We start from the raw sequence: 27,929 nt of genomic DNA, 5'->3' as shown, positions 1-27,929 counted from the left end.
TCTTACACTATATTTACAATTATACACTAAATAATATCACAGATCAAATATATTCAACGTTAATTAGAAAGTGAATGGATTCTGTATCACAAAGGCAAGATTATGAGATATGTTGCAACAGAGATAAAGTGCAAGTAGCTGAAGACAGCATCCCTGCTGGCAGATCCGGCCATCTACACAGACAAATGTTAACACATCAAGCTATAAGAGTCATACGAGTTGCGATTTGAACTTGCGCAAGTATACTTGAACATGTTTTGGAAGATATTTAATGTTTTCGGACTAGTCTAATGCTCTTGGCCGCTGCTGGCCTTTACAGCTTCACCGGACGATAGGGGGCGAGTGCAGATGGTACTCCAAACCAAAGGAAGGACTTATGGAGCAGCTGAAGGCCAACACCTGCCTGACGGATACGACTTTAGTCTGAGGGCACCACTAGGGGTACGAACCTCGGCTCAGGCCGTCGTAACATCGGTCCCCGTTTGAATTGGACGGGGGATCGATCGGGATTGATACGGGAAGCAAAAACTTTGTACCCCTTTTTGGAAATTGCACGGCCGGGAGGTATGAAATTTGGCACACTTACAGTTTCTATATTCGAACTTGCTCAAGTATACTTGAACATGTGTTGGAAGATTTTATTTAATTAATACGTGAATCAGATATTTATAAAAATTGCGCAAGTTTTGTAAGATATTTTGCGCATGTATTGGAAGATATTTATTAAAATTGGTGAAGCAAAAACTTCATAAAAAGGAGTATGAAATTTGGCAGTTTATAAATCATATACTTGAGCTATGAATGTGGATGGTTATAAGGGCAGAGGACGGCCGAAAAAGAGATGGATGGACTGTGTGAAAGATGATATGGTAAGAAAGGAAGTAAATAACGCGATAACTGCGAACAGGGATGAATGGAAGAGAAAAACATATTACGACGACCCCAAATAAATGGGATAAGGAAGAAGCAGATGATAATACTTGAGATATAACTATGATTAATTCTTAAACATTGCAATAAAAAATAGTTTATTTAGTGATGACATTATTTGAGCAGAGGGCCACTATTGTATTAAACTTGCGCAAGTTAAAAAATCGCAACTTGTTTGGGTTATTAACATAAATATTAATAAGTTAGTATACACATAGTTAAAGGCAGATGACGCAAGTATAAAAGAACAAAAATGCAACTGATGTCCTAATACATCTAAAAATTGCTAAATTTTAATTGGAAATAGGCTACAACGAGAAATCTCGACGAGAAGACTTTTGAGGAACTTCGATCAGTACTGAGGAGTCTTTCAGTTACGAAAGATAGGCCTTTCAGTACGAGGAACATCCATCGGTACTAAGTAGTCTTTTAGTACTAAAAGATAGATATTTCGTAAGAGCATTATTGTACGGTTTACATGTTACAAAAGTTTATTGATGGCAAATATTTTCCTGAATTGAATTTGCATCTACAGATTCTAATAATATTTCTAGAAACTTCTGTAACCTAGGAATCAAACTACACTGAGATTATTTTGTCCTAAATTAGATTCATCTAATTCAACTCGAATATAGGAATTACATTGCGGCATCTACATATCATAAACCACAGTGTTTAGTTACGAACAAGAAATAGAGTAAAAAATAAAATTTTAAACATTAACTAACAATCAAGCAATATAACAAATTTATTAATGATAGGGTGTAGATTATTATTAACAAGGAAACCTAATTAAGTTAAACAGATAAAGAGAAAGTTAGTATTTTAAGTAAAAATGCCTAAAATATAATAAAAATAGGTCATGATATCAAATACCATGAATTTCACAAAGTAAATACAATGGATCAAATATTAAAAGCAGTAAAGGAATGAACAATTTCAGCATTAAATTTAGTATATTTTCTATTAATAAGACTTTAATTAGTCTAGATTCAGAGATTTATATCTCTTACCAAATTTAACAACGTAATAAAATAGTCTACAAGTTCACTTTTTCAAATGCATTAAATGCTATAGAAATTGAAGAAGTTTCTTTATTGTGGAACAAGAATAACAAACTAGCTGACAGTCCATCTGATGCTAAAAGGCAATTATTTGATGCCCGTGGTAGAACCATCAAGCTTTGCTTTAGCTGAAATGTCATTCATGCTTCAGTATGCTGTAATTTCACTACCTCACATCGACACCTTGCCGCATAAATCTCGCATCAACTAAAGAATATATGGGCGCGGATGTAACACATATAGGCTGAAATAGGTGGGACAGAAGTATCCACGCAGACAACTTTATTCAACGTCTAGTTAGGTAGAAAAATGATGTTAAGTTTCTGCCCAAATGGAAATAAATACCCATGCTTAATTGTGATTAGAGAGTCTAAAATAGGCTGACAATTTTCTGCGACGAAATATCAAAATATTTCTTATACTATACTACTTATAAAAGAACATAAGTTGAGAAGCTGGTCTGCGAAATTTTCTAAATTTCTAAATAAATGTTCATTGAAATTGTTGTGAATCATCAATGAAGCCATTAATTTATTAATGTACTTAAATCATCAACCGATTTTAAGACGCTAAATAACAATATTTACAACACATAGTATTAGTTATACAACCACCTGTTCCACAAAAGCTGTAGGTGTACTAAATGCAACCGTATCATTTGCATAGAAATCGTCACTTTCTTCAGTTGTAGTTCCAGACAGTTCTTCTTTTATATTTTCAATAGTTATATCATCTGTTGTTGATATATCATTGTAATTTGTACTTGATTCTGTTGTAACTGTATAATCTTGTGTTGTTGTTAAAATAACGGTATCTTCAGATACATCTTTATTTTTCTGTTTAGATAAAAGTTTTTCATTATCACTAAATTTATTTGTTATTATTTCAACTAGTAATGATTGCGTTGTAGTATCTGCGACTGTGGTACTAAAATCATCATATATGTAAGTATCATCAGTACTGTTATATAAAAATTCATCATCTAGAATATTATTTAAAGTTGTAGATTCATAATCAGAATAATTGTTTATTGTAGATGCATAATAATTGTTAATTAATGTACTTGTTTCAGGTTCTACCATTTCATTACTTTTTTCAGCTTTGGATTTTGGCATTCCTTTTTTATAATTTTTACTTGGTTTCTCTATACTATCGTTTGTACTTAAGTCTACTATCACAGTAGTAGTTTCAACATCATATTCACTAGAACTTTCAGTCGTACTATAAGATAGAGTACTAATAATAGGTTCATCAGTAAATATTTCTATATCACCTTTTTCATTTTCACTATTACTAAGCATTGCATTATCAGTCTCTGTATTATTCTTTCTGTTATATTTATCATCAGTTAATATATTAATTATTATATCTATTGCGCTTAATTCTGACTCACTCAATTCCTCACTACTCGTGTTATGATATATTGTATTGTTCATTAATTCTTCCTTAACATACTGTTCTAAATCTTGTGTGTAATTTTCAGGGGGATCCCAATGGAATTCAGGGTCAGGCGTTACTGAATCCAAATTATTTGTTACTATATCTTTATCAATTTCTATGAAATTCGGATTAAAAGTGGTTGTGGTTGTCGTACTATTATTTGTAGAAGTTTCGATTAATTCCTCATGATAATCATGAAGTATATCATTCTCAATTTTAGAATCGCCTTTCGTGTATTTTGCTATCGCTGGGCCCATGACATTTTCTATGTAGTTACGAAGTTTTTGACATTTGTCAACTGTATTGACATCGTTGGAACTGCCCCATATAATGAAACCAGACGCATTAGATTTGTACATCGTTTGCAGTGCAACATCAAGGTCCTCCTGGAATTTACAAAATACGAGTTCATTAAAATATTGTAATGTCTAATTACACAAAACATCGAATAATTGACAGCCTTAGTATCGTTATAGGATATTATTGTTATTTAATATTGAATAAAAAGTGATTACAAAAATTTACCAAGGGAATTGATGACCTATACTTATTTAGAGTCAAAACAGAGGAACAGTTATAGTAAAGTTTTATTGTCAGTTCTCGGTTTAGACTAAATTCGGTACTAACAGGAGATTTTAATTAACATCAACGTCTGTAAGCATAACTACGGGATGAAATTCTTAGCACTTATTCACCGGGTCCATCGTGTGGCAAAGAGGGAAAACGTCGCGGAGTTCCCGGGACTTGTAACCCGGGTGTAGGTTTAAGGGGTTCCTAGTAGACGTAGGTCAACATTCACCGTTCGTGTTTCTCTTCCTGCCCAGTCAAATCTGGTAGGAGCCTGGAGCTCTAGATACACGTTCTAGTACAGAACCCTCTACAGTTAAGTAGTAAGCATTAAATTGTATTAAAATCCCTACCTTTTTAAGATAAGATCCGTCTCTATATCGGAACCAGAAGTAAGGTAATATTGGAATCCCATTTCTCTTAACTCTTGCAGCCTCTTTCACTCTTCCACGTATTAAGCCAGCTAGCTGCGGCGTTGACAGATCTTTTGAGCTGTATACAGACGGATATAGTGCTGTACTTTTTGACCATAGCCAATATACACTGAAATGAAAAAAGTATATCATTAGAATTGAAACATGAGGTTAGATGCTGATTACAGCATCCAACTTCTTCAAGAGAGACATCCAATTTCGAATGTCCTAATGGACATGCTGCACTCTCTTGAAGGAAACCTCCAGAAGGCGAAACAAACTTTGAGAAAGACGAATACAAGAAATTGGCCCGGCCCTGAAGAAAACCTGCTGAAGACGAGAAGACTTCGAGAAAGATGAAAACAAGTTTTAGCATATATATAAGTAACCATATCAAATAGAGTTGTTAATTAAAGCAATCAGTCCGAGAATATACGCTTGTATATAAGATAAATTAGTTTCGTTTTATTACTCCTTATACATACGAATACGGACATTACAAAATGCAGGCAGGTAGCTGATCTAATAAGGAGTAACTTAGGCTACATTTATTATAGAAAAATAATGTTAAATTCCACGCGTACCAAGAGTACAGCTAGTATGAAATAAAATTAAACGTAGATATAATTAAATATACACATTTAATAATTTTTCGTCTTATTTTCGTTTTTGGTTTTGTTTATATTGTTACACTGTTGAAAAGTACTGAATAAATATTTTTTTTCTTTCTATCTTTCTAAAAACATTAGTGATAGAAACTCACCTATCATTTTCTTCCGGAACTTTGTTAGCACAACTCTCTGTTGGGTTGTTATTGGCCATATTAAAGCAGTATGGGAAACCGTAGTATCCCCATAGAGCGTTGGGGCGCATCTGCTTTGCTAGGGTCAACGTGGACTGCATGAAAGCACGGGCTGCTTGCTCAAAGCGCTGCTTCGCCTGAAATTATATAGATAGATAGGTAATTGTAGACATTGTTAGAATTCACATCATTATTGTAGAAGATATCCGATATTTTTAAAAATATATTTTATTAAATACATACTTTTACTAGACATAGACTTGATATATCTAACAATTGTTTATTTTTGTAGTAAATATCCGATATTTTAAAAATATATTAAAAGAAGTAGTTTGTTTTTAGTACCCAATGTAAAGATTATTACGAATATTGTAAATAGCGCCATCTAGTATTTATAGATCAACCTACTACTCTGACTTTGGTCTATAAATACGGAGGTCGGTAGTTGAATAATCCTCTTTCGTTGCGTGAGCCGCGGCATTCAGTCGACGAGCGCAGAGCGTGCCAGTTGTGTTTTGGATACTAAAGTGAATTGTATTAGAAATGGGTTTATCCCGGTCTTAGTTGGGCCTGGGGGAAGCTGCAAGTAGTGAAGGTGAGTGTTAATGCATTCTAAAAGGGCCTTTTAAACCTACACCCGTGTCAAAAGTCACGGGCGCTACTTGGGGTTTCCCTTGCGGTAGCCGGCTTCAAAGCCTCAGTCGTCCATCATAATTAGTGCTTGTTACAACATTAATATATGAATAAGCATACCTTTATATATAAAAATTACGTGTCACGTTATTTGTCGACAATGGACTCCTAAACTACTGAACCGATTGCAAATTTGATTTGCACATTGTGTGTAATTTGATCCAACTTGAAAGATAGGATAGCTTACATCTCAATTTATAGTCGCAATATTATTTTACTCAAGAACCTTAGTCACAGTAACGCGTGGACAGGTTTGCTAGTATAAGAATAAGAAAAACATACAAAGTTGTCAACAGGAGCTGCCTCAGCTGTTTCTGATATAAACACAATTTCAATGAAGTGCATAGGTTTTCAGGCAGCTCCCATTACTTATAAAAATCATCATTATGAAAAATATAACTGATATTTTATAAAATTTACAGTTCAATATATATATCTTATATATAAAACTCTCGTGTCACAGTTTTCGTTCCCATACTCCTCCGAAACGGCTTGACCGATTCTCATGAAATTTTGTGAGCGTATTGAGTAGGTCTGAGAATCGGCCAACATCTATTTTTCATCCCCCTAAATGTTAGGGGTAGTCCATCCCTAAATTTTATTTTTTATTTTATAGACAAAATTTTTAGTTTCTATTTTTTTAGGATACAACATACAAAAATACATAAAATCCTAAATTTTCACCCTTCTATCATCAGCCCCTATTTTTTTATAGCGTTATTAATTTATATGGCAAACGTTTTACATATAAATTTATGATATATGATAAGGAATGGTTCGAATAGCAGCCGCTGAATGTCACCGTCGTACTGCCTGCCAGAAACTAATATACCAGCATCAGGATAATCAACTGTATGATATAGGCCCTCCATCGTGCGTTTTTCAAGAAACTTTTTACTACGCACAACTACATTGTAGAATCACCTTCTAGCAATGGTATTTCCGAACCGATACGATATTAAAATTTTTAAGAAGAGAACTTAATATAATACGAGAATAAATATATTATTATTATTATTATTATTATTATTCCTTCTTGAAAGACCGGAACGCATATACTATATACAATTCGTTTGGTGTTGCGACTGAGCTGAAGCACCTCCTATGACATGTTTGTATGTATTTATTATTTTTTATATTTTTACCGGCTATGTTGGGACCGCTATGATTTACGTTTATGTGTTCTCTGTAGCAGCAGCAGGAAAGGAGATGAAGTGATAAGTCCAGTGATTGCTATTTCCATTATGTACGAGTATATTAACAAAATATTTACAGTTGATATATGTACAAATATATGTATATGTATTCAGTCTCGAATGACAAACTTGTTATTTCATTCTTCTGTCGTAAATAGTTAATTTGTAACTTGTATTATTTGTGCTATGTACTCGTATGAAAGTGGCACCGATGTCGGAGAGGTTAAAGAGTAATCGTCTATCGTGGTATGGGCATGTAATGCGTAGGAATGAAGATCATATCCTAAGGACGGTGTTACATATGAATGTGGATGGTTATAAGGGTAGAGGAAGACCGAAAAAGAGATGGATGGACTGTGTGAAAGATGATATGATGAGAAAGGGAGTAAATAACGGGATGACTGCGAACAGAGATGAATGGAAGAGAAAAACATATTACGACGACCACAAATAAATGGGATAAGGAAGAAGCAGATGATGATGATGATGTGCTATGTTGGCATTAAATTAATTATCTATCTATCTATCATATATAAACTGGCATGGTTAGTTGTGTTTTAAACATATTACGCCGACCACAAATAAATGGGATAAGGAAGAAGCAGATGATGATGATGATGTGCTATGTTGGCTTTAAATTAATTATCTATCTATCTATCATATATAAACTGGCATGGTTAGTTGTGTTTTAAACATATTACACCGACCACAAATAAATGGGATAAGGAAGAAGCAGATGATGATGATGATGTGCTATGTTGGCATTAAATTAATTATCTATCTATCTATCATATATAAACTGGCATGTTTAGTTGTGTTTTAAACATATTACGCCGACCACAAATAAATGGGATAAGGAAGAAGCAGATGATGATGATGATGTGCTATGTTGGCATTAAATTAATTATCTATCCATCTATCGTAGAGCGTAGCTCTTAAATTATGAATGAATGAATGAATGAATCTATCTATCATATATAAACTGGTTGGCATGGTTAGTTGTGTTTTAAACATTAACCTGATTTATATCGTCATGGGCGTTTTAGCGTTCAAACTGAGTAACCTTATGTTGTGTCATCGTTTGACTCACAGACCGCATTACAAACATTCTAAATCATCACTCAGCCCTTCATAATGACTGATGAGGCGTAAGCTTTGCCCTAATTAGTACAGCCGATAAGACGACTAAGAAATACGTAGAATCTTATTGATTTTACATATCATAAGAATCTGTAATATCATCTAAGTAAGATGAATAAATACATACATACATATACATTGTAAATAAATTAAAAAAAAATAATTAAAAAACAAAGTAATTCAATTGAGTTTTTTTTTTACGCCAGTTCTTTGAATTAGATTTATATATTGAATAGTAGGTTATAGTTTTTATCTATTAAAATATATAAAAATTTTTTGCACGTTAATATTAATTACTATAAAAATATCCTAATGAATAAATGATTTTGAATTTGATTTGTATTTTGAAATTTGATTCCAAATGACAACACAACTAAGATGCTATAAATTTATCACAAAATATATATAATTTAGTGACTTTTTATCACAATTGATTATGGCTGTATAAAAAATAAAAATTAATGGCGTCATGGCTTAGTGGTTTACGACACTTAATTACTCCTAAGAGGTCGTGACTTCAAATTTGACCGACACAGAAAAAATATAAATATTAATGGACAATATACGCAGTGTCTTCCAGTCCCAAGTTAAGCAGAGCTTGTGTTATGGGTACAAGATAACTGATATAAATACTTACTGCATTTTTAATGTAAATACATACATAATTTACATAGAAAAATCTCAGATTGATTAAAAGAATCATACTTATGTTTGTACCGTTACAGGACTCGGCCATCAACCTGCGGCCACCGGAAATAAGGTAATTTTTTTCAGACTACTCTAATAATGTTCCGCAGCTGGACTTTACAGCTTCATCGGACGATAGGGTACGAGTGTAGATGACATTCCAAACCAAAGGAAGGACTTATGGAGCGGCTGAAGGCCAACTCCCCCCTGTTTAGTCAGAGGACACCGTCAGGTTCGAACCTCGGCTCAGGCTGTCGTAACTTCGATCCCCGTTTGAATCGGACGGGGGATCGATCGGAGGCAAATGCTCGTCATAAAGTAGTAGACATGATGTACCTCGGCTTGTATCCACGCCTTCGGCCACCACCAGTGAAGTTTCTTCTCAATCTCATACGAGACGTCTTTGTACGGCACGAGGATCCCGAAGTTCTGTCTGAACACCGGCCTCCAGGACTCGAAGTCTATGATACCGACTCCTGGAAATCGAAGATGAATTTTATAAGGACTAGGTCACCTAGTGGTCGAAATTCGACTATAATTTATTTAGTTAGTTTTAAACTTTCGTGTTTAATATACATTATTTAAATTATTAACCGGGTCTTAACACGAATATTTTATGGCAAATAAAGGTATTTACCTCTCTCGACGTTTCGACTAGGTTGCATTAGCCGGTCACGAGCTGACTACGCAGTCAGCTCGTGACCACGGCTAGTGTAAAATTCGTAGTAGAGTAGTAAAATTCGTTTTAAGACCCGGTTAATAATTTAAATAATATAATTTATTTGAATTATAAGTTTGAACATTATTAAGGTTCTTTGTGTAAAATAGAAAAGTTTATTAATTAATAGCTGTACACGCGACTTCGTCTGCGTGGAATTTAATCTTATTTTTCTTAAATAAAGGTAGCCTAAGTTATTTCTTAATACATCAGCTACCTGCTAATAAAAGTCCCGTCAAAATCGGTCCAGCCATTTCGGAGATTAGCCGGAACAAACAGACAGACAAACAAAAATTGTAAAAGGGTTGTTTTGGTGTATACACCGTAATTGTAGTAAAAAACGGTTATTTCAATATTACAAACAGACGCTCCAATTTTATTTATATGTATAGATGATTATGTTTTTATATAGACAACTTGTAACTTAAAATTCATAGCGCTGACAATATTATCTGATTGCACAAAGACTGAGTGTAGCGGTTTCTATGTTGATTATTGCATGCCTAATCCTTGTTAATCTATTAACCGAGCGGGACGTATAAATAAGTCAAACGTCAAACTTTTGTGTACCTGTAGGACATATGTATACCTAAATTTTTTAAATTTCTGCTGCACCCTGGAACTATTTCATATCAAAAATATATATATTAAACTATATTTTTTTTTTTCGATGATAATGGAATGGTGCACCCGCCTGCGCTAACGGTTTACGCTGGCGAGGCACCAGTGGAAGATGATAAGATGAGCATGAGGTCAGGTCATGCCCATCGTGACAAGCTCACCGGGAATTTGTTAGGACGGTTTCCAGGGGAAACCGCGTGGAGGCCGACCTGACATTGTACATTGCTAGCAATGGGGTTATCAATCCACATTACTAACAATTCCCTTTCCCCATATTTGGTAATCATTTACTTAAACTATGTATATATGAACGAAATTTGTAATTTATAATTACGTCCTTAGAAATATTTTTAATTATTGCTTTTAGCGCTTTCAACAAAATATATAAAACTACAATGGTTTATATATTTTTTTTTTCCTCGTATTAAATTATATTGTGCTGACGTACTGACATGTCCTAGTGAGAGACAGTGCCCGTTATGTTGCGTAATTAAAAGGAATTCCCTGATTAACAGGTTCAGGTTTGTACACTAAAAACATTTATTTAAATGAGCAACACGCATTCTTGATAGCTCTTGTGATGAGCCTGCATTCCGAATGCATCACTCAATCGGAGGATAAAAATGTATATATTTAAGTGTTCATATTAAATATTAAATATATTTGAATAAAGATTATTCCTATCTTATATTTATTTATAAACTCTTTATTGCACCAATAGAATTATATCTTTATTTATTGAGCAAAGCCTATTACTCACTAAACGATTATTTGAATGACGAGCGTGCATGGCAATATTAGTTCATGCACGGGATTTTCACTCAATGTTAGATGTTACCTATTGTAAGACATAATTTATATGTCTATATATTATCTTTATGAAATGATTAAATAGGAAACTATCAAGTATTGTACTGACTATACAGCGCCATCTTACAATTAGTTAGATTAGAGACATTCGTGTTTATTTCATAACTTATTTATATTATAAAAATGTAATAATGATACAATATCTACAAGGAAATGCTAATTAATTATGGTATTTTCTAAAACCATTTTAAGTATTATATGTTCCACTATTTTGTATAATTGTAGTGTAATGATAGATAGAGCAAAGGAATGAAATGACTACCCTTTTTCTTAAAAAGGGGTAATCGGTTCAGAAAGTTAGTTAGTTACGCGCTGGAGTTAGAACAAGGAGGAACTTTGAATAAACGGCTTGCGTATCGATTCACTGTTTTTATTATTGCCACCTGATTTCTTATACTATATTAGTAAACAATGTATGCAAATTTGCTATTAAAAATAGAAAAAAAATAGTTGAGTTTCTTGCCAGCTATCAATTGGAATCTGTATATATACCTCTAATGGTGATGGCCGCAGCTAGACTACAGCTTCACCGGACCATAGGGCGCGAGTGCAGATGGCACACCAAACTAAATGAAGGACTTATGGAGCGGCTGAAGGCCAACTCTCGCCTGACGGATACGAGTTTAGTCTGAGGGCACCGCTAGGGGTTCGAACCTCGGCTCAGGCCGTCGTAACATCGGTCCCCGTTTGAATTGGACGGGGGATCGATACAAAAACAATCCCTTTTATACAGAGAAGATATGAGTGGGGTTATACGCAACTAGTTTAACGATACCGAGTAATAATGAAACTACCTTCTTTTAATATTTTTAAAATATCCGATTTTTCGACAATATCGATGTGAATCCTAACAGAATTAGTATAGGATACTTTTTATTAAAAAAAAAACATTCGAGTGAAGCCACGTGTACAAGCTAGTATATAATATATAGTGTATATACAAGCGGAGTAATACCAGACAAGTAATCATAAATCATAATATCCAGTAACTAACAATTAGAGCATTCTCAATGAGCAAGGCCAGTGCCGCGGAAATTTTGTATTGAGTCACAAGTTCGAGTCCTGTAAATAACTTCTATAGTATGACTTTTAATATACACAATGGAATAGTGCTTCCGCATACGTTATCGGTATTATTTGTTGGGGCACCAGTGGATGATGAAGTGATGAAGTTAGTGAGAAGGAAGGAGATCAATACGTGTCGTGATGAACAAAGGGAAACGGCACAGAAATCGTCGCAGAATATTATTTATTTATTTATTTATTTAATTCAGGCTACATGGCCCATATTATAAATACCTTATAGACTAACATACATAAGAAATAATAATAAAATATGAAAAATAAAATTGTCTCTATGGTCACGGCACTGACGACGGCAATCTGCCACGGTAGCGCCGATAGACCACCCCCTTCGGCCAGTAGTCCTCCTTCATGAAGGTGGGCAGCATGTTGGTGGGGACCAGGGCCACGAACGCTTTGAAGCTCGCGTTGTGGCTCGATTCCAACTGCGTCACCCTCAATGTCAGGTTGCTTTTCGTCCGGATGTAGTCAACAATGTCCTGTTCCTTGGTAGCGTAGTGTAGGCGGGATAGGTACATTGCCGTGGTCGGTGTTGCGGCACGTAACAAGATGTTGGGCCCTGTCAGTGCTGTGCCACAATGGTTTCGATTGACCCTCTTTGTGCGCCTCTTCTTTTGTACCGTGACAATTTAAGTTATATTGACTTATGTCATATATGTAAAACAATATCTATATATAAATGAATTACTGTTTGTTAGTCTGACTAAAACTCGAGAACGGCCGAATTAGCTAATTCTAGACTTGAAATATTCGTGGAAGTCCAGGGAAGTATTAAACGGTGATAAATTATGAAGGAATTGCATAGAAAATAATAAAAACAACAATTTTATATTCCCATTATGTAAAACAATCTATATATAAATGTTCGTTATTCAAACTTAAATTTATGTACTTTTTAATATTATTTTTTTTATAATTAATTATTTTTTAATACTTATTTTTTTAATCTATCGCTCATTCGGAAGGCTGTGTCATCACAAGAAGAACGAGCTAGAAACTAGCGTGTTGCTCTTTTAAATAAATGTTGTTCCATTTTTATATTGAAATGTGAATACAAACTACCAACTAGCACTAATTCATTAGGGTCTAAATTTTAAATATATAAGTAACCAATTGTTCTAAATCTGCTTGAAAATGTTTAAAACATTTCCTTTGTAAAAAGGCATAGTTTCAAATAACGTTTTTGTAGCAACACTTAAAATTATCTGATTGCACTAAGAACGAGTGCGTAGCGGTTTCTATGTTGATTAACGCCTCTCACTTGTTATTGTGTAATTATTTATATAAAAGAACATCTATTCAAAAGAGCAACACACTAAATTCTTGCTCATTCTTCTTGTGATGAATCTGCGTTCCGAATGAGTGGTAGAATAAAAAATATGACTATTCAAAAATGCTTGTAATGAGTTTATTTGAATAAAGATTATTTCTTCTTCTACTGGTTAAGTAATTAAATAAGATTAAATCAGTCGCCATGGAAATAAGTAAATGCTAAAAAATAAAACACTATTTTTTATATAATTAATGTTAACTATATACAATTTTGTAGAATAATAAGGGTATTTACATAGTCATTGTTGATGTTAGAATCTAGGTCGAGTAATGATGTACAAAGCAAGAGGATATTAGAGGTCAAATAAGTGTCAATAATAATCGGTTACGATCTCTACTTAGCAAACTGTATCGAGGTTAAGCAAGGTTGTGGTTTGGATGGGTGACCATGTTAAAACATCGTTTATCAGGGGAACAGTTGTTAATAATGAAAACTTACTTGATTTTTTTTATGATTATTGCATCTGAAAATAAAGTACTAACGCATTGTTGATACATACTATTTTGTTATCGTCTAGATTGGAACGCACTATCGTTTGTATACACAAGTGGGCTAGTAAACCGCTAGACAATGCCGTTAAATTTTATATTAAACAAATAATCAATTGAGGTTTGTTTACACATTCCACCATACATAAATATTATTTACCTTTATCTTCTTTATTTTCTATATACATATATATATATATACGGTATCGTAAATCGTGACGTGGAAAAAGTGTCTGTTTGTCTGTCTATATGTTAAAGTTTCACGTAAAAACTGCCGGAGGTATTCAGATAATTTTTTTTTATATAATATTGTTAGTGGTGGGAAATTGCGGAAAAATATAGCAAATAAGGTTTCACCACCATGCGGTAGGGCGCGGTCGCTGGTTCAGAAATATGATGTTAATTCGTTGACTGATTAAAACATTCAAGGCTTGTTACCTGCAATATATTGGGCTCGTACTCCTGGAGACCACCTCTAAACGGCTGTCGCACAGATCACAATGATATAAGCACAAAACACAAAAATATTGTCCAAATTCGAGATTAACTTTTAGCAGCGTGCACGGCGGTTGATTGTACAAATCAGAGAGTTTTCGAAGTATTCACTTCAGATGCACAATTGCTCTCGCAGTGACGCGTCAGAGGCGCACTTTACAGGTACATACTTACCCGCTAAATTACAAATATACAAACCTTGACTGCAAATACAACAGACCAGCGAAATAACAATATATATAATTGTTACAATAAAAATGTTATAAATGGCGTAACCAGTTAGGTAAATATGGGTTTGATGTTCAATGGGCCATTGATGAATGAACGAATAAACGAGTCAACGAATGAAGGAATGAACAAAAGAATGATATATATAAATTCAAATTTTGGCGCATTTCGCGCTGTTGATTGCAAGGAGTGTCAAAGGGAGCTGTCAATAGAAATAACATAAAAATGGATCGTGCAAAAACAAGTGTGCGTGAATAAGGTTATAGAAAAAACATATACTGTTTTAAACTTGACGCGGTCATTATTTATATGTATAATTAGTAAAAATCACGGGATCTTTTATGGGCAGACATATGCGTCTACCTTCACACGTCTTCGTTTGTTGCTACTACTGGAACTCGCTCGATATTCATCTCGGCAAACCGTACTCACAGTATATTTACGTACATTTAATACACTTTTTGATCGCGTTTTTTGTTTTTGTTTAATTAAACCAATCACTGGATTCCAGGCATTAGAGAGCCTATAGCCGTCTTCTCGATTGAAATTTTTATATTTCTGTATTTTAATGGCCTCTCTAACCATTCTTGGGATATAATGCCGTTCTGATGTTAATACTTTTGGTTGGTGTAGTTCATATGTCATATGTCATATGTCTGCCCATAAAAAGATTTCATTTTCCATCTACCCGCTGCTCTTCAGTTTACCCGTGATCATGGTGGTTGAAACACTACCGAAATATCGGGAACTCAGCAAATAAATAGAAAACGTGGTAAGATCCCGTGATTTTTACTAATTATACGTATATATAAAACATATTATAAAAAGACAGTAATAGTTGAATAATAATTGTAATAAACTTTATATGTCGTTTCTTTGTTTACAGGTGAGTTATATGTGATTCTTATTTCAGTGTTAAATAATTGTAGTGTTTTAAAATTATATAAAACATTTCTTTGTTTATAGAGAAAGAAATTTTAGTTTATTTTATAAAGAAACCCTGAAAATATTATTATATATATATATATGACTTCTGTGTGTATGTGTCAAATATGAGATAGTAATAATAATAATAATAATCTCAGGACAATTCACACAGCGCCATCTAGACCCAAGTTAAGCTAGCTAAAGCTTGTGTTATGGGTCCTAGACAACTGATACAAATACATAGATAATTTTTTTTTTCCTAAATACATACATATTATACATAGAAAATACCCAGACCGATACAAACAATCACACTCATGAATACAAATGTTTGTGCCGTGCGAGGAATCGAACCCGCGACCATCGGACGTAAAGCGGTATGCTAGACCGCTAGACCACCGAGGTCGTCATATAGAGATAGTGTGTGCAAGGTTTTGAAAAAAATATTGGCATTCTGTTGTCCGTGTCTGTAAAATTGTGCGAAATTTCATACTCCTCCGTCCGCGGAAATAGGGTACCTACGAAGTTTCTGCTTCACGTTTTAATATAATTATAATAATAATAAATGTTTCATATATTGTTCTCCCTCTACCATTAACATCATATGCGTTGACTAATATAAACGCGCACAAAGCCGGGTAACAGCTAGTTCAATAAATACTCATAAATAAACATCCGAAATAGTACCGCTTTCTGCAAATATTGTGATAACATTATTATGATCTTAAGGTGATCTTAAAACGAAGGTGATTTCTGTGTGTTGTTTAAACCTGTTTAATTTCAGTATCATCTTGTTTTTTTTTAATAGCCGCGGCGTACAGCAGTTAACTGGCGATATTATCATCATATATACATACTTTCCTTTATTTTGACGACCTCGGTGGTCTAGCGGTTAAGCATACCGCTTTACGACCTATGGTCGCGGGTTCGATTCCTCGCACGGCACAAATATTTGTATTCATGAGTATGATTGTTTGTATCGGTCTGGGTGTTTTCTATGTATAATATGTATGTATTTACAAAAAAAAATATCTATGTATATGTACCAGTTATCTAGTACACATAATACAAGCTCTAGCTAGCTTAACTTGGGTCTAGATGGCTCTGTGTGAATTATCCTGAGATTATTATTTTTATTATTAATTTTGTTTTTACTAGCTACTCACCTCGGCTTTGTACAGGTGTACATGTATTATATACATAAACCTTCTTCTTGAATCACTCCAATTTTTTTTTTTATTTTCGACGGTCTCCCGTCTGGCAGTTTAGCGCACTGCCTTATTTCCGACGGTCCCCGTTTCGATTCCTCGCACGGTACAAACATTTGTACTCGTGAGTTAGATTGTTTGTATCGGTCTGGGTGTTTTCTATGTATATAGTGTAGGAATTTACAAAGAACTAAACTAGATGGCGCTGTGTTGATTGTAACACAACACCACGGTTATTTATTTATTATGTTTTTATTTGTGTATAAATTATTTTTTTTTTGTAAAAGATTTTTAATATACAGCTATGGTGGCAAATATGCATACAGCCCATCTGTTGGTAAACAACTACCTATCTATAAGCTACGGACACTTAAATAATAAATATTTAAGATAAATTTGTTTTATACTTTAGAACTTACCACTAAAATTAGGATCCGGAATACTCTGCTCCAGTACACTCCTGAACGAAGCCAAATGCTTCTCAATGTCCCCCTGCTGGGGAACGCCGCCATTTCTAAATATGAATCTACCGCTCGTTTCGTTCTTCAAAAGCGCGGGAAAAAGGCCCGGGTCGTACAAAATGGCGATCTTTTCGCCCCGGAAACTGTCATTTTTGTTTTGCAATATCCCGAACTTGTCATGTAGGTTTTCGAATGGGATTTTCTTTGATCTGCATTGCATTGTTGGTACGTTCCAGTAAACTCGAAACGGTTTCTTGTGGAGTTTGGTGGGTGGGTTTTTTTCTGGCATTTGGATTACGTAGTAACTGAAATAACAACAAATAATACTTTTTATTAGAGATGTTATGGATATGATTTTGGATACGGATAGGTTTCGGATATAGGAATGGTTATTATATACGGATACGGATACGGATGCGTTAGTTTCGGATAATTTCGATTACGGATATTGACATTTTAAGGAATTTCAAAAGTAAAATACAAATAGCCAATTAAATGGCTACATAACGTGTCTCAATTAGGCTCCGCCCTTCATTTAAACTAGGTAAAATTCATTCTTAATTTTTAGAAATAAAATAACGTTTCTTGTTTATGCCTAGAAACAACACAGACGACCATAACATTTTTATTTTTTGTCACAGAAAACAATCACATTTCTCTTTGTTTTGTTGTAACCATCTAACCACTTATTTTGCATAAAATTATAGAGCTAAGAAGAAAAAATGCAAATGCGGCCATATTTGAATTTCAACTCGAATAGATTAGTATTTATATGTACAAATAAATATGTTAAAAAAATATCACGCATAAATCATTGATCGTTTTTATATCATTGGTGATAAATAAGTTCCTTACTCCTTAACTTGTAAAAATCTCTTTGCGACTAGCTTTTTATACAACGAAGTCGCCACACTATAATTTGGGATTTATTATCCCAATCTCAAGCATCAGCACTTTTAATGCTTATATTCTCACAATGTCAGTTTTAGAATGCGATTAGAATTGTAGAATTAATGAAGCTATTGTATATCATACACTGAACAATCAAAGTCCCTTCTTCTTTAAGGATAAAAAATTAATAGAAATTCTCATTTGAAACATTTAATTCTTACTATATACTATATACCCACGACTCACAAGTTATAAAAAATAAAGGTAAGAAAATTCTTAGATTTCTTAGATAACGCCGTAACGCCTTCTGCTAAGCACAGCTATGTATCAGCCCCTATCGATATTATCCGGAACTTTTATTTCGGATTCGGTTACGGTTACGAATATTTTTTTATGTCGGATATCCGATAGTTTCGGTTACTTTTACGGAGCTAACATACCTGCTTTTTAATTGCATAATTTAATCTTTCACCTGTCAAAATGATATTCAAGCCCCATCAGTGAGACCAATTACAGGATTTCTCACAGATGGGAGTTTAGGCCCATCTGTGGAGTATCCATAATTTTTATAAACTGACGTTTAAAAAATTTTAGATGCTCCACGGATGGGGTTTTAGTGTCCGAGTCTAATAATCGGCTCCTTCGCAGATAAGAGGTTATAGTGGTCGAGTTTGAAAAATGTCGCCAGCGTTGGTGCCTCAGAACTGCCTGTATCACCTGCTAAGCAGCTTGCTTTGTAAGATATGCTTTAGCTGTTGCTAATATAGTATAAATATAGAGGGTTGCAATGGTACGCTGTATGGAAGAATCGTCATTTTTTAAAACTAGAAGTTTGAGACTCATTTTAGGCTGTTGTTTAAATGTCAATAAATATGACATTCAATGTATGTAAAATTTTTACTCTTAGGGAGAGGGGGGGTAGTAAAATAAAATAGGGAATGAAATTTATTGTGGAAATTTGCTGTTTGTGTGGTTGTGGAAGCTAGAACGATTAAACTTTTTTCTTTGTATTTTTAGAGTTAGTTTATTAAATACCTTACTGATATTATAAATGTGAAAGTAACTTTGTCTGTTTGTCTCGCTTACACGCCAAAAATACTGAACCGATTTATATTGAAATTTGAAACAGACATAGATACACTAGATACTGAGAAAGGACATAGGTTACTTTTTAATGTGAAAAAGGGTTACAAGAGGATTGAAAGGGTAGATCTACTAAGCTAGCTACCCTAATCTATGTTTTTTAGCTTATTGATTAAATATTTATTTTTATTTTTTATCACTTTTTAAGCTAAAATGATGAAACTTATTTATTTGACTTATATTGTATTAATTGAGTTAAATATTTTTTCATTACTTACGCGAACGAAGTCGCGGGTACAGCTAGTATAAATATATAATTTATTATATTTTACAATGAAGACTGAGTATTAAAGAAGGTACTAATTACACACTATCAAAGGACGCGGGAATGCGGACGGCGCGCGCAGTCTTTCATATAAAAAGTTTCATCGTTATAGCTTCAGAAACGACGATTTTCCACACAAACTTTCATCCCCTATTTTATTACCTCCTTAAAGTAACATTTTTACTAACTTGGAATGCCATATTTATTTATATTTAATCAACATCCTAAAAACTAAGTTTCAAGCTTTAAAAATGACGATTCTTCCATACAACCTTTCAACCTCTTACAACCCTTTTGCGCATTAAAAAGTAGCCAACGTCCTTTCTCAGGATTTAGACTGTTTGTACACCAAATATAATTTAAATCGGTTTAGTGCTAACGCTTTTGGCGTGAAAGTGCTCTTGACAGACAGACAGAGTTATTTAGTGCAGTTATTTATAATATTACAAAACATATTGTGTGCAATATATTATCAAAATATTGCGTGATTTCATATAATATTTGGTAACCTAATAAATATTTAGCGTCTTTATTGTTACCGCTATTATTTGTGTTTATGTTGTGTTCTTGTAGCAGCAGCGGGAAAGAAGGAGGTGAAATGATGAGTCCAGATTGTTGCTATGTACATATTTATAGTAGTCTAGTGTTTTGAGTAGTCATGCTCACTAAAATGTCCAGACTTGTGGCGGCGTGGTGGGCCGGGTCATTGGGCTCCCTAAAATATGGTCGAGCGCAGTGATGGCTGGCTCATCCGTCATACTCGTGAACGGGTGCTGCTTGTAGGGACTGGTCTGCTCTAATCACTATGACTGATTTCCTCTTATTAATTGTTTAACCAGTTGGTTATATATTCAATATTATTTCTATTTGAGTATTTAATAGAATTAGTGCTAATTGGTGGTTTGTATTCACACACTTAAACTTAAAAATGTAAAGTAATAATAAAATTATTTAAAAGAGCAACACGCAAGTTTCTTGCTCGTTCTTCTTGTGATGAGACAGCTTTCCGAACGAGCGGTAGATTAAAAAATGTAATGACTATTCAAAAGTGCTTCAATGTAAGTTTATTTGAATAAATGATTTTCTATTCTATTCTATTCTATTCTATAATTACGAAATATTTACAATGAATATATAGGTATGTACAAGAAAGTGATTCGGTCTCGAATGACAGGCTTGTTATTCTTCTTGCCCCATCGTAACTAGGCAACGGTGTTGCCGCACGATGATAGTATATTCGCCACAAATATATCACTCGCCTTACTTACATACATTTAAATTAATTCAGTTCATATTACGTGTTAATACATTAATATTAATTTGAATTATGTGACAATATGGCTATTGGAGTGCCACATCTGTCACATTAAAAAGGCCAGCTATCCGTGTTAAATAACACAATGAAATAATATAAATTTTATACACATTATCTATAGAGTTATTGGTACTGAACAACAGATTTTGTGAATACATACATCATATACAAATTCAAATTCAAAATATCTTTGTTCATGTAGGTCTATTACAGACTATGATATGTCAAATCTACCGTCAGACATACAATCGTACCGTGTGAGGAATCGAACCCGCGACTATCAGAAGTAAAGCGGTGTGCTAATCCACTAGACCGCGAGGCATTTTAAAGTGTACGCCAATCTGAAGATCAATAAACATTTTTTTAACCAGGGACAAATAACAGAGAGCCGTCTCGTGCTACTGTAAGCAGAGCTTGTGTTATGGGTACTAGACAACTGATATAAATGCTTAGATATTTTTTTGTAAATACATACATAATATACATAGAAAACACACAGACCGACACAAACAACCATACACTTGAATACAAATATTAGTACCGTGCGAGGAATCGAACCCGCGACCAACAGCTAGACCACCGGGGCATTTTAAAGTATACACCAATCTCAAGATAAATAAACAATTGTTTGTTTAGTCAGATAATTAAAAACAAATAAGCAAGTTTCTTAGTCATTCTTCTTGTGATGAGTCTGCATTCTGAATGAATGGTAGAATAAAAAAATATGACTATTCAAAAATGCTTATATTAAATTTATTTCAATGAAGATCTTATTCTATTTTTATTTCCCGCAACTTCGTCGGCTTGGAATTTAACTTTATTTTTCTAAAATAAAAGTAGCCTAAGTTACTCCTTATTACATCACCTGCCTACCAAAAAAAGTCCCGTCAAAATTGGTCCAGCCATTTCAGAGATTAGCCGGAACAAACATACAGACAGAGAGACAGACAAATAATGTATAAAAAAATTTGGTGTATATACCGTATTTATATTCATATGCATGTAGTAAAAAACTGTTATTTCAATATTACAAACAGACACTCCAATTTAGTTTATATGTATAGATGCAGACTCTGCGAGTCTTCGATTGTGATCGTTTGATTTATTGCGTTACATCAACAGTGGCACACTTGAGTGTGATGTAACGGAGCATCGAACTTGTGCACTTGTAATTATTTCAATAGGCTTGCACTTACGTAACAATATTATACCTATAAGTGTAGTATGTAGCGAATAAAGTAAGAATAGGAATAGAATAGAATAGAAAATCATTTATTCAAATAAACTTCATTTAAGCACTTTTGAATAGTTATTTTTTTTAAATCTACCGCTTATTCGGAGACTCAGTGGTCTAGTAATTTAGAACACCGCCTTGCTTCCGATGGTCGCGGGTTCGATTCCTCGAACGATACATACATTTGTATTCATGAGATTGTTTGTATCGGTCTGGCTATTTTCTATGTATAATATGTATATATTCAAGGAACAAAATATATCTATTTATTTGCATCAGTTATCTAGTACACATAACACAGGCTTTAGCTAGCTTAACTTGGGACTAGATGGCGCTGTGTGAATTGTCCTGAGATTATTATTATTATTATAGGTGTGTGTGTGTCTGTGTGTATACTTATTGCGAGCCTTTTAATTTACATGGCAGGTGTTATATCATTTTCATCGATTTCCAAGATTTTTGGACAGATATTATCTTATATATGAAATTCTCGTGTCACAGTTTTCGTTCCCATACTCCTCCGAAACGGCTTGACCGATTTTCATGAAATTTTGTGAGCGTATTGAGTAGGTCTGAGAATCGGCCAACATTTATTTTTCATTCCCCTAAATGTTAGGGGTAGTCCACCCCTAATTTTTTTTTTTTATTTTAAGACAAAACAACGTTTGCCGGCACAGCTAGTTATTATTATATATATAATTATTTATCGACATTGCTAACTAGGTCATCTCACTGCAGTCACTATACTGCAGAAATCTAATCGTTTTAGAAAAAAAAAACATTTTTATTTACCACATAAACAACAACTTAAAATTTCTATACAAGAAGGTCAGATGTGCCGAGAATCGAACTTAGGACCGTAACAAACGTGTCGCCTACGCTCCAGATACTATTTCCGCAATGAACAAACTCCATTGACCTTGTGTATACACGTAGGCTTATATAATTATTCCATATATAGCAAATTGATTATTCTGCATGAACGAGTTTTATAGTAAACAAACAAGGGGGGGGGGGGGACAGAGTGGAAGGGATATATAGTAATGGTGACTTTTTTATGGATGACTAGCTGTTAACTTTATTTTTCTAAAATGAAAGTAGCTTAAGTTACTCCTTATTACATCAGCTACCTGTCAAAATCGGTCCAGCCATTTCAGAGATTAGCCGGAACAAACAGACCGACAGACAGACAGTCAAAAATTGTAAAAAATGTTGTTTTGCTGTATGTACCGTATTTATATTCATATGAATGTAGTAAAAAATGGTTGTTTCAATATTACAAACAGACACTCCAATTTTATTTATATATATAGATAATATTAAGATTGTTTGTTACACTTACAAATTGAAATAAAAAATATAGTTTATTCACCTAATATAAACGCGGAAGTTTGTGATGGATGTTTGTTACACATTCGCGCAAAAACTACTGAACGGATTTTAATGAAACTTTACAATATTCTAGTTTATACATCAGAATAACGCATATGCTATAAATGACATGCGGATGAAATTGCGGGCACAGCTTGTGCGTAATTTTTTTTCTCGTCATTCACGTTTCAATTCATGCATACAATTGTTCCGATACAATTTTTTTTAATTGGGTTGTTTGGGCTATTGTCAGATGTTTTTTTTTTCCAATGGATGATAATGGAATGTTACACCCGCCTGCGCTAATGGTTTACGCTGGCGGGGCACCAGTGGAGGATGATAAGATGAACATGAGGTCAGGTCAGTTAGCCCATCGTGACAAATTTACCAGTAATTTATCACGATGGTTTCCAGGGGGAACCGCGTGGAGGTCAACCTGACATGGTACATTGCTAGCAATGAGACGATCAGTCCACATTACTAACAATCCACTTTCCCCCCTATTGTCAGATGTGTAGCACCTGTAGCACTGCGGCCTACATAGATCTATTGTGCTCGTCCTTTTTGAGAGTTCGCTGCCTAGACCCGTCAGGGACAAGAATTGAAGGATATTCTTAGGAGCGATCGTTTTTATCTCCTCGGGAAAGAGAGTAAACTTTCCAAAGGAGATATTTCGTTTATGCATGAGTGGGCTACAACCACATAGGATGGGTAGTGGCGTTTCCTCTTCAGTTTGGCAGAATCTGCAGATACTTGTCGTGCATAGACCTAGTTTAGCCATATGCTTGTTTAATTTGCAGTGTCCTGTGAGGGCCCTAGTCATCATGCATATGTTTCCGTTACATACTAATGCTACATTCATGAATGACCAATGATGAATGACCGATACAAACAATCATACTCATGAATACAAATGTTTGTACCGTGTATCCAGAGCTCGTGTTGTGGGTACTAGACAACTGATATAAATACATAGATGTTATTTTTCTAAATACATACATAAAATACATAGAAAACATCCAGATTGATACAAACAATCATACTTATGAATACAAATGTTTGCGAGGAATCGAACCCGCGACATTCGGAAATGAGGCGTTCTACTAAACCGCTAGACAATCGAGGTCGTCATATCGACGTTATCATTAGAAACATGAAATTTGGTTTGTGTTTGTGTTTATGTCAACATTAGAATCATATCTTATTGATTACAGTAATCTGGGTCAGATTTCGTAAAAAAAATCATGTTTACAACGGTATCATCTATTTAGTATTTTTCAGTTTATTTACTACTAGCTGTACTCGCGACTTCGTCCGAGTGGAAATTAACTTTATTTTTCAAAAATAAAAGTACTTAGTCTTAGTTACCCCTTATTACATCAGCTACCTGCCAAAAAAAGTCCCGTCGAAATCGATACAGCCATTTCAGAGATTAGCCGTAACAAACAGACAGACAGACAAAAATTGTAAAAAATGATATTTTGGCGTATATACCGTATTTATATTCATATGCATGTAGTAAAAAACGGTTATTTCAATATTACAAACAGACACTCCAATTTCATTTATATGTATAGACTTCCGTATAAAAAAAAATGTAAATAAACCATTTCACTAGACGACGCTGTGTTCAAAAACCCACTTTGAATTATTCAGGGATATTAAATTAATTATAAAACATATTTACAAAAAAAATCTAATGTATCACTACATAATATAAAACAAAGTCACTGTCGCTGTCCGTCCGTCCCTATGTATGCTTAAATCTTTAAAACCACGCAACGGATTTTGAAACAATTTTCTTTAATAGATAGACTGATTCAAGAGGAAGGTTTATATATACAATACATGTACACCCGGGCGAAGCCGGGCGAGTTTAAATATATATATCAGTTATCTAGTACTCATAACACAAGCTCTGCTGAGCTTGGGTCTAGATGGCGCTGTGTGAATTGTCCTGAGATTATTATTTTTATAAATATCTCTTTTGATCTACTCGATGGCAGTTCTATAACCGTTAAAGCTATCTAAATCGATGCATTAAGTTACCCTTGGCCTTTTGAAGCCCGGCCGAGTTCACCCTTGACCTACAACGAAGGGCAGCCATATTGTATAATCTTATATCTCAACAGCTACCTTTAGAACTTAAGTAATTAGTTTAAATGTTAAGTTTTAGTCCTATACAGTTTTAAACTTCATCCAGTACCTATGTCACAGGCTCGGCCTAGTTCAGATTTAGTTTAATTTTAAATGTTATATACACTAGCAATCATATAAATAAGTAAATAAATAACACTTACAAGATTTCACCAATAATTATTATTCTAAATACATTACAGTCATATTTTCCCGCTATTTATATGCACAGAGTAATTAATACATTTTTTTCCCATATTCGTCCATCTCCTTTTCAATGATGGAACAGGCAAAGATCCTTAGACCGTACAGCCTAGTCTACGTTTAAACTTCTTCATATTTGTACAGTAATTAATACAGTTTTCCAGAGTTAACATCGAATTCTATTAAGATTAAACAAAATTGAATTGAATTTAGACGGCTGTATGGACATAGTCTTTCCTTTTGCTATAAGGATAAATAAAACTAAAAAAAATAATCTATGTAACAATGTAACAATGCACATTTGGAGAAACTTATGCTAACAATTACAAAATACAAATAAACAAAATGTCTAAATATAAGCCTTTAGAGAAAAAATATTACTGATAAAATTAAAATAATTTGCTCTAATTTACTCAAGCGTACTTATGCATTTCACTAAGAAAATATAAATTTTCCCGCCAAAATAATATTAAAATTTAGTGAAAAATAAACAGGCAAAGGAACAAGACTCCGCGGATTTATAATCATTAACGAAAAATCGAATAACGAAAGAGGTAACTCGAGTGTGAATGTACGCAAATACCGACAGGGGAAACCGTAGCAAAATGAAGTATAAATTGGAGCTCAATCAGCTCCATTGGCATTCCTTCGTCTCTGCCTACATCTAATGGGACATAGGCGTGACGGTATGCAGTTAAAAAACGTTTAAATAAGCATGAGTATTTCGTAGAATTTGTACGCGACAACAATGTACAAAGCAACCATAAGCAAAATCCATGACTATTTTTAAACCAAACAATGCTTTATATAATGGTCATTCTATATATCAAAGCAATTGCTACCTTATTACTGTAGCAACAGAATATATTTTTGTTACTGTGTTGTTTCTCTCGGACTTGCGAAACTCGGGTTGCCTAGCAACGGCATGTAAACAAGACTTGCCAATACAAAATTACTTATATGTATGTAAGAAATGTACTGACTCGTTATTATTTTAATTAAGTTATTTTACGTATATATATTGAAATTACTTTTACATATAACTTTTTCATATATAAATAATATTAATATAAGAAATCAAATTAAAATATGTCAAGAATTAAATTAATAAGTATTTAAGTACACACTTTTAATTATATTTTGGAATATTTACCATTATCTTGTCAATGTCAAATATAAAATAAACAGAAATTGTAGGTTAGTTTTCTATATATATATTTCATCTGTCTTCTGTATAGTCATATACATATAAATTTATTTATAAATCAGTATTACCACAGACCTATTATGAATTATCTTATCTGTCCTACTATTACAGAGTAAGATTGAGTTATATGTATTAGTTTAACAAGTACACAAACATACGAAAAACAATCGTAAACCTCTCTATTACCATATATCATTGTCATTCATAAAAATTACATAAAAAAATATTTGTGACAATGTATTATTATTTCTATAGCAAGTAGAGACATTGCCAAAAAAGAAATTTAAAAATAATTTTTGCTGTAGTGCCAAAACGAGACAAAGGAACCTTAATTGTGCGTTTATATATAATTTAACTACGTAAGAACTTGTCAGAATATAATAAACAATTATGTCATTTCTATACGTATATTGGAATAAATTAAACTATTCTATTAATTTTGTTTATTATTAGTAAGATAATATTATTTAAAAATGAATATGATATATTATGAATGCGTCCATTTTTCTAGATAATAGCTTTAAAAAAATAACTTTAGTTATTTTTTCTACGAAATTATTCATCTTAATTCATTTTAAATTATTGAATTAATCGTAATCGTTATACTAAAATGAGTATATTTCATAAATACAATACATTACATTTAGTTATAATATATTTTTTCTATTCTTATTGTTTATAAAACTTCTAATATAGAAAAAAGAAATTAATAAAAAAAAATAAACATACCTCGTATCCTCACATTTCACTGTGTAACTGGCCAGTAACAAAAACATAAACAATTTCATTGTCACTACAT

The 27,929-nt window shown here is 33.4% G+C and overlaps 1 protein-coding gene across 1 annotated transcript; it reads right to left on the bottom strand.

The window, feature by feature from the left end:
- Positions 1-27: 27 nt before the first annotated feature.
- Positions 28-27,929, bottom strand: LOC131849922 (uncharacterized). Its single transcript, XM_059200052.1, has 7 exons — positions 27,860-27,929; positions 17,323-17,669; positions 9,269-9,408; positions 5,178-5,353; positions 4,355-4,544; positions 2,609-3,820; positions 28-173 (listed from the first exon to the last, which is right to left on the bottom strand). Exons 1-7 carry the CDS (start codon positions 27,916-27,918, stop codon positions 87-89), a joined length of 2,211 nt encoding a protein of 736 aa, XP_059056035.1. The 5' UTR covers positions 27,919-27,929; the 3' UTR covers positions 28-86.

Source organism: Achroia grisella, unplaced genomic scaffold (genome assembly GCF_030625045.1).
Source record: "Achroia grisella isolate CSIRO2021 unplaced genomic scaffold, CSIRO_AGI_Agris_v1 utg669, whole genome shotgun sequence".
NCBI lineage: Eukaryota > Metazoa > Arthropoda > Insecta > Lepidoptera > Pyralidae > Achroia > Achroia grisella.
The sequence above is the reverse complement of the archived record's forward strand: the minus strand, read 5'-3'. Positions and strand labels throughout refer to the sequence as shown.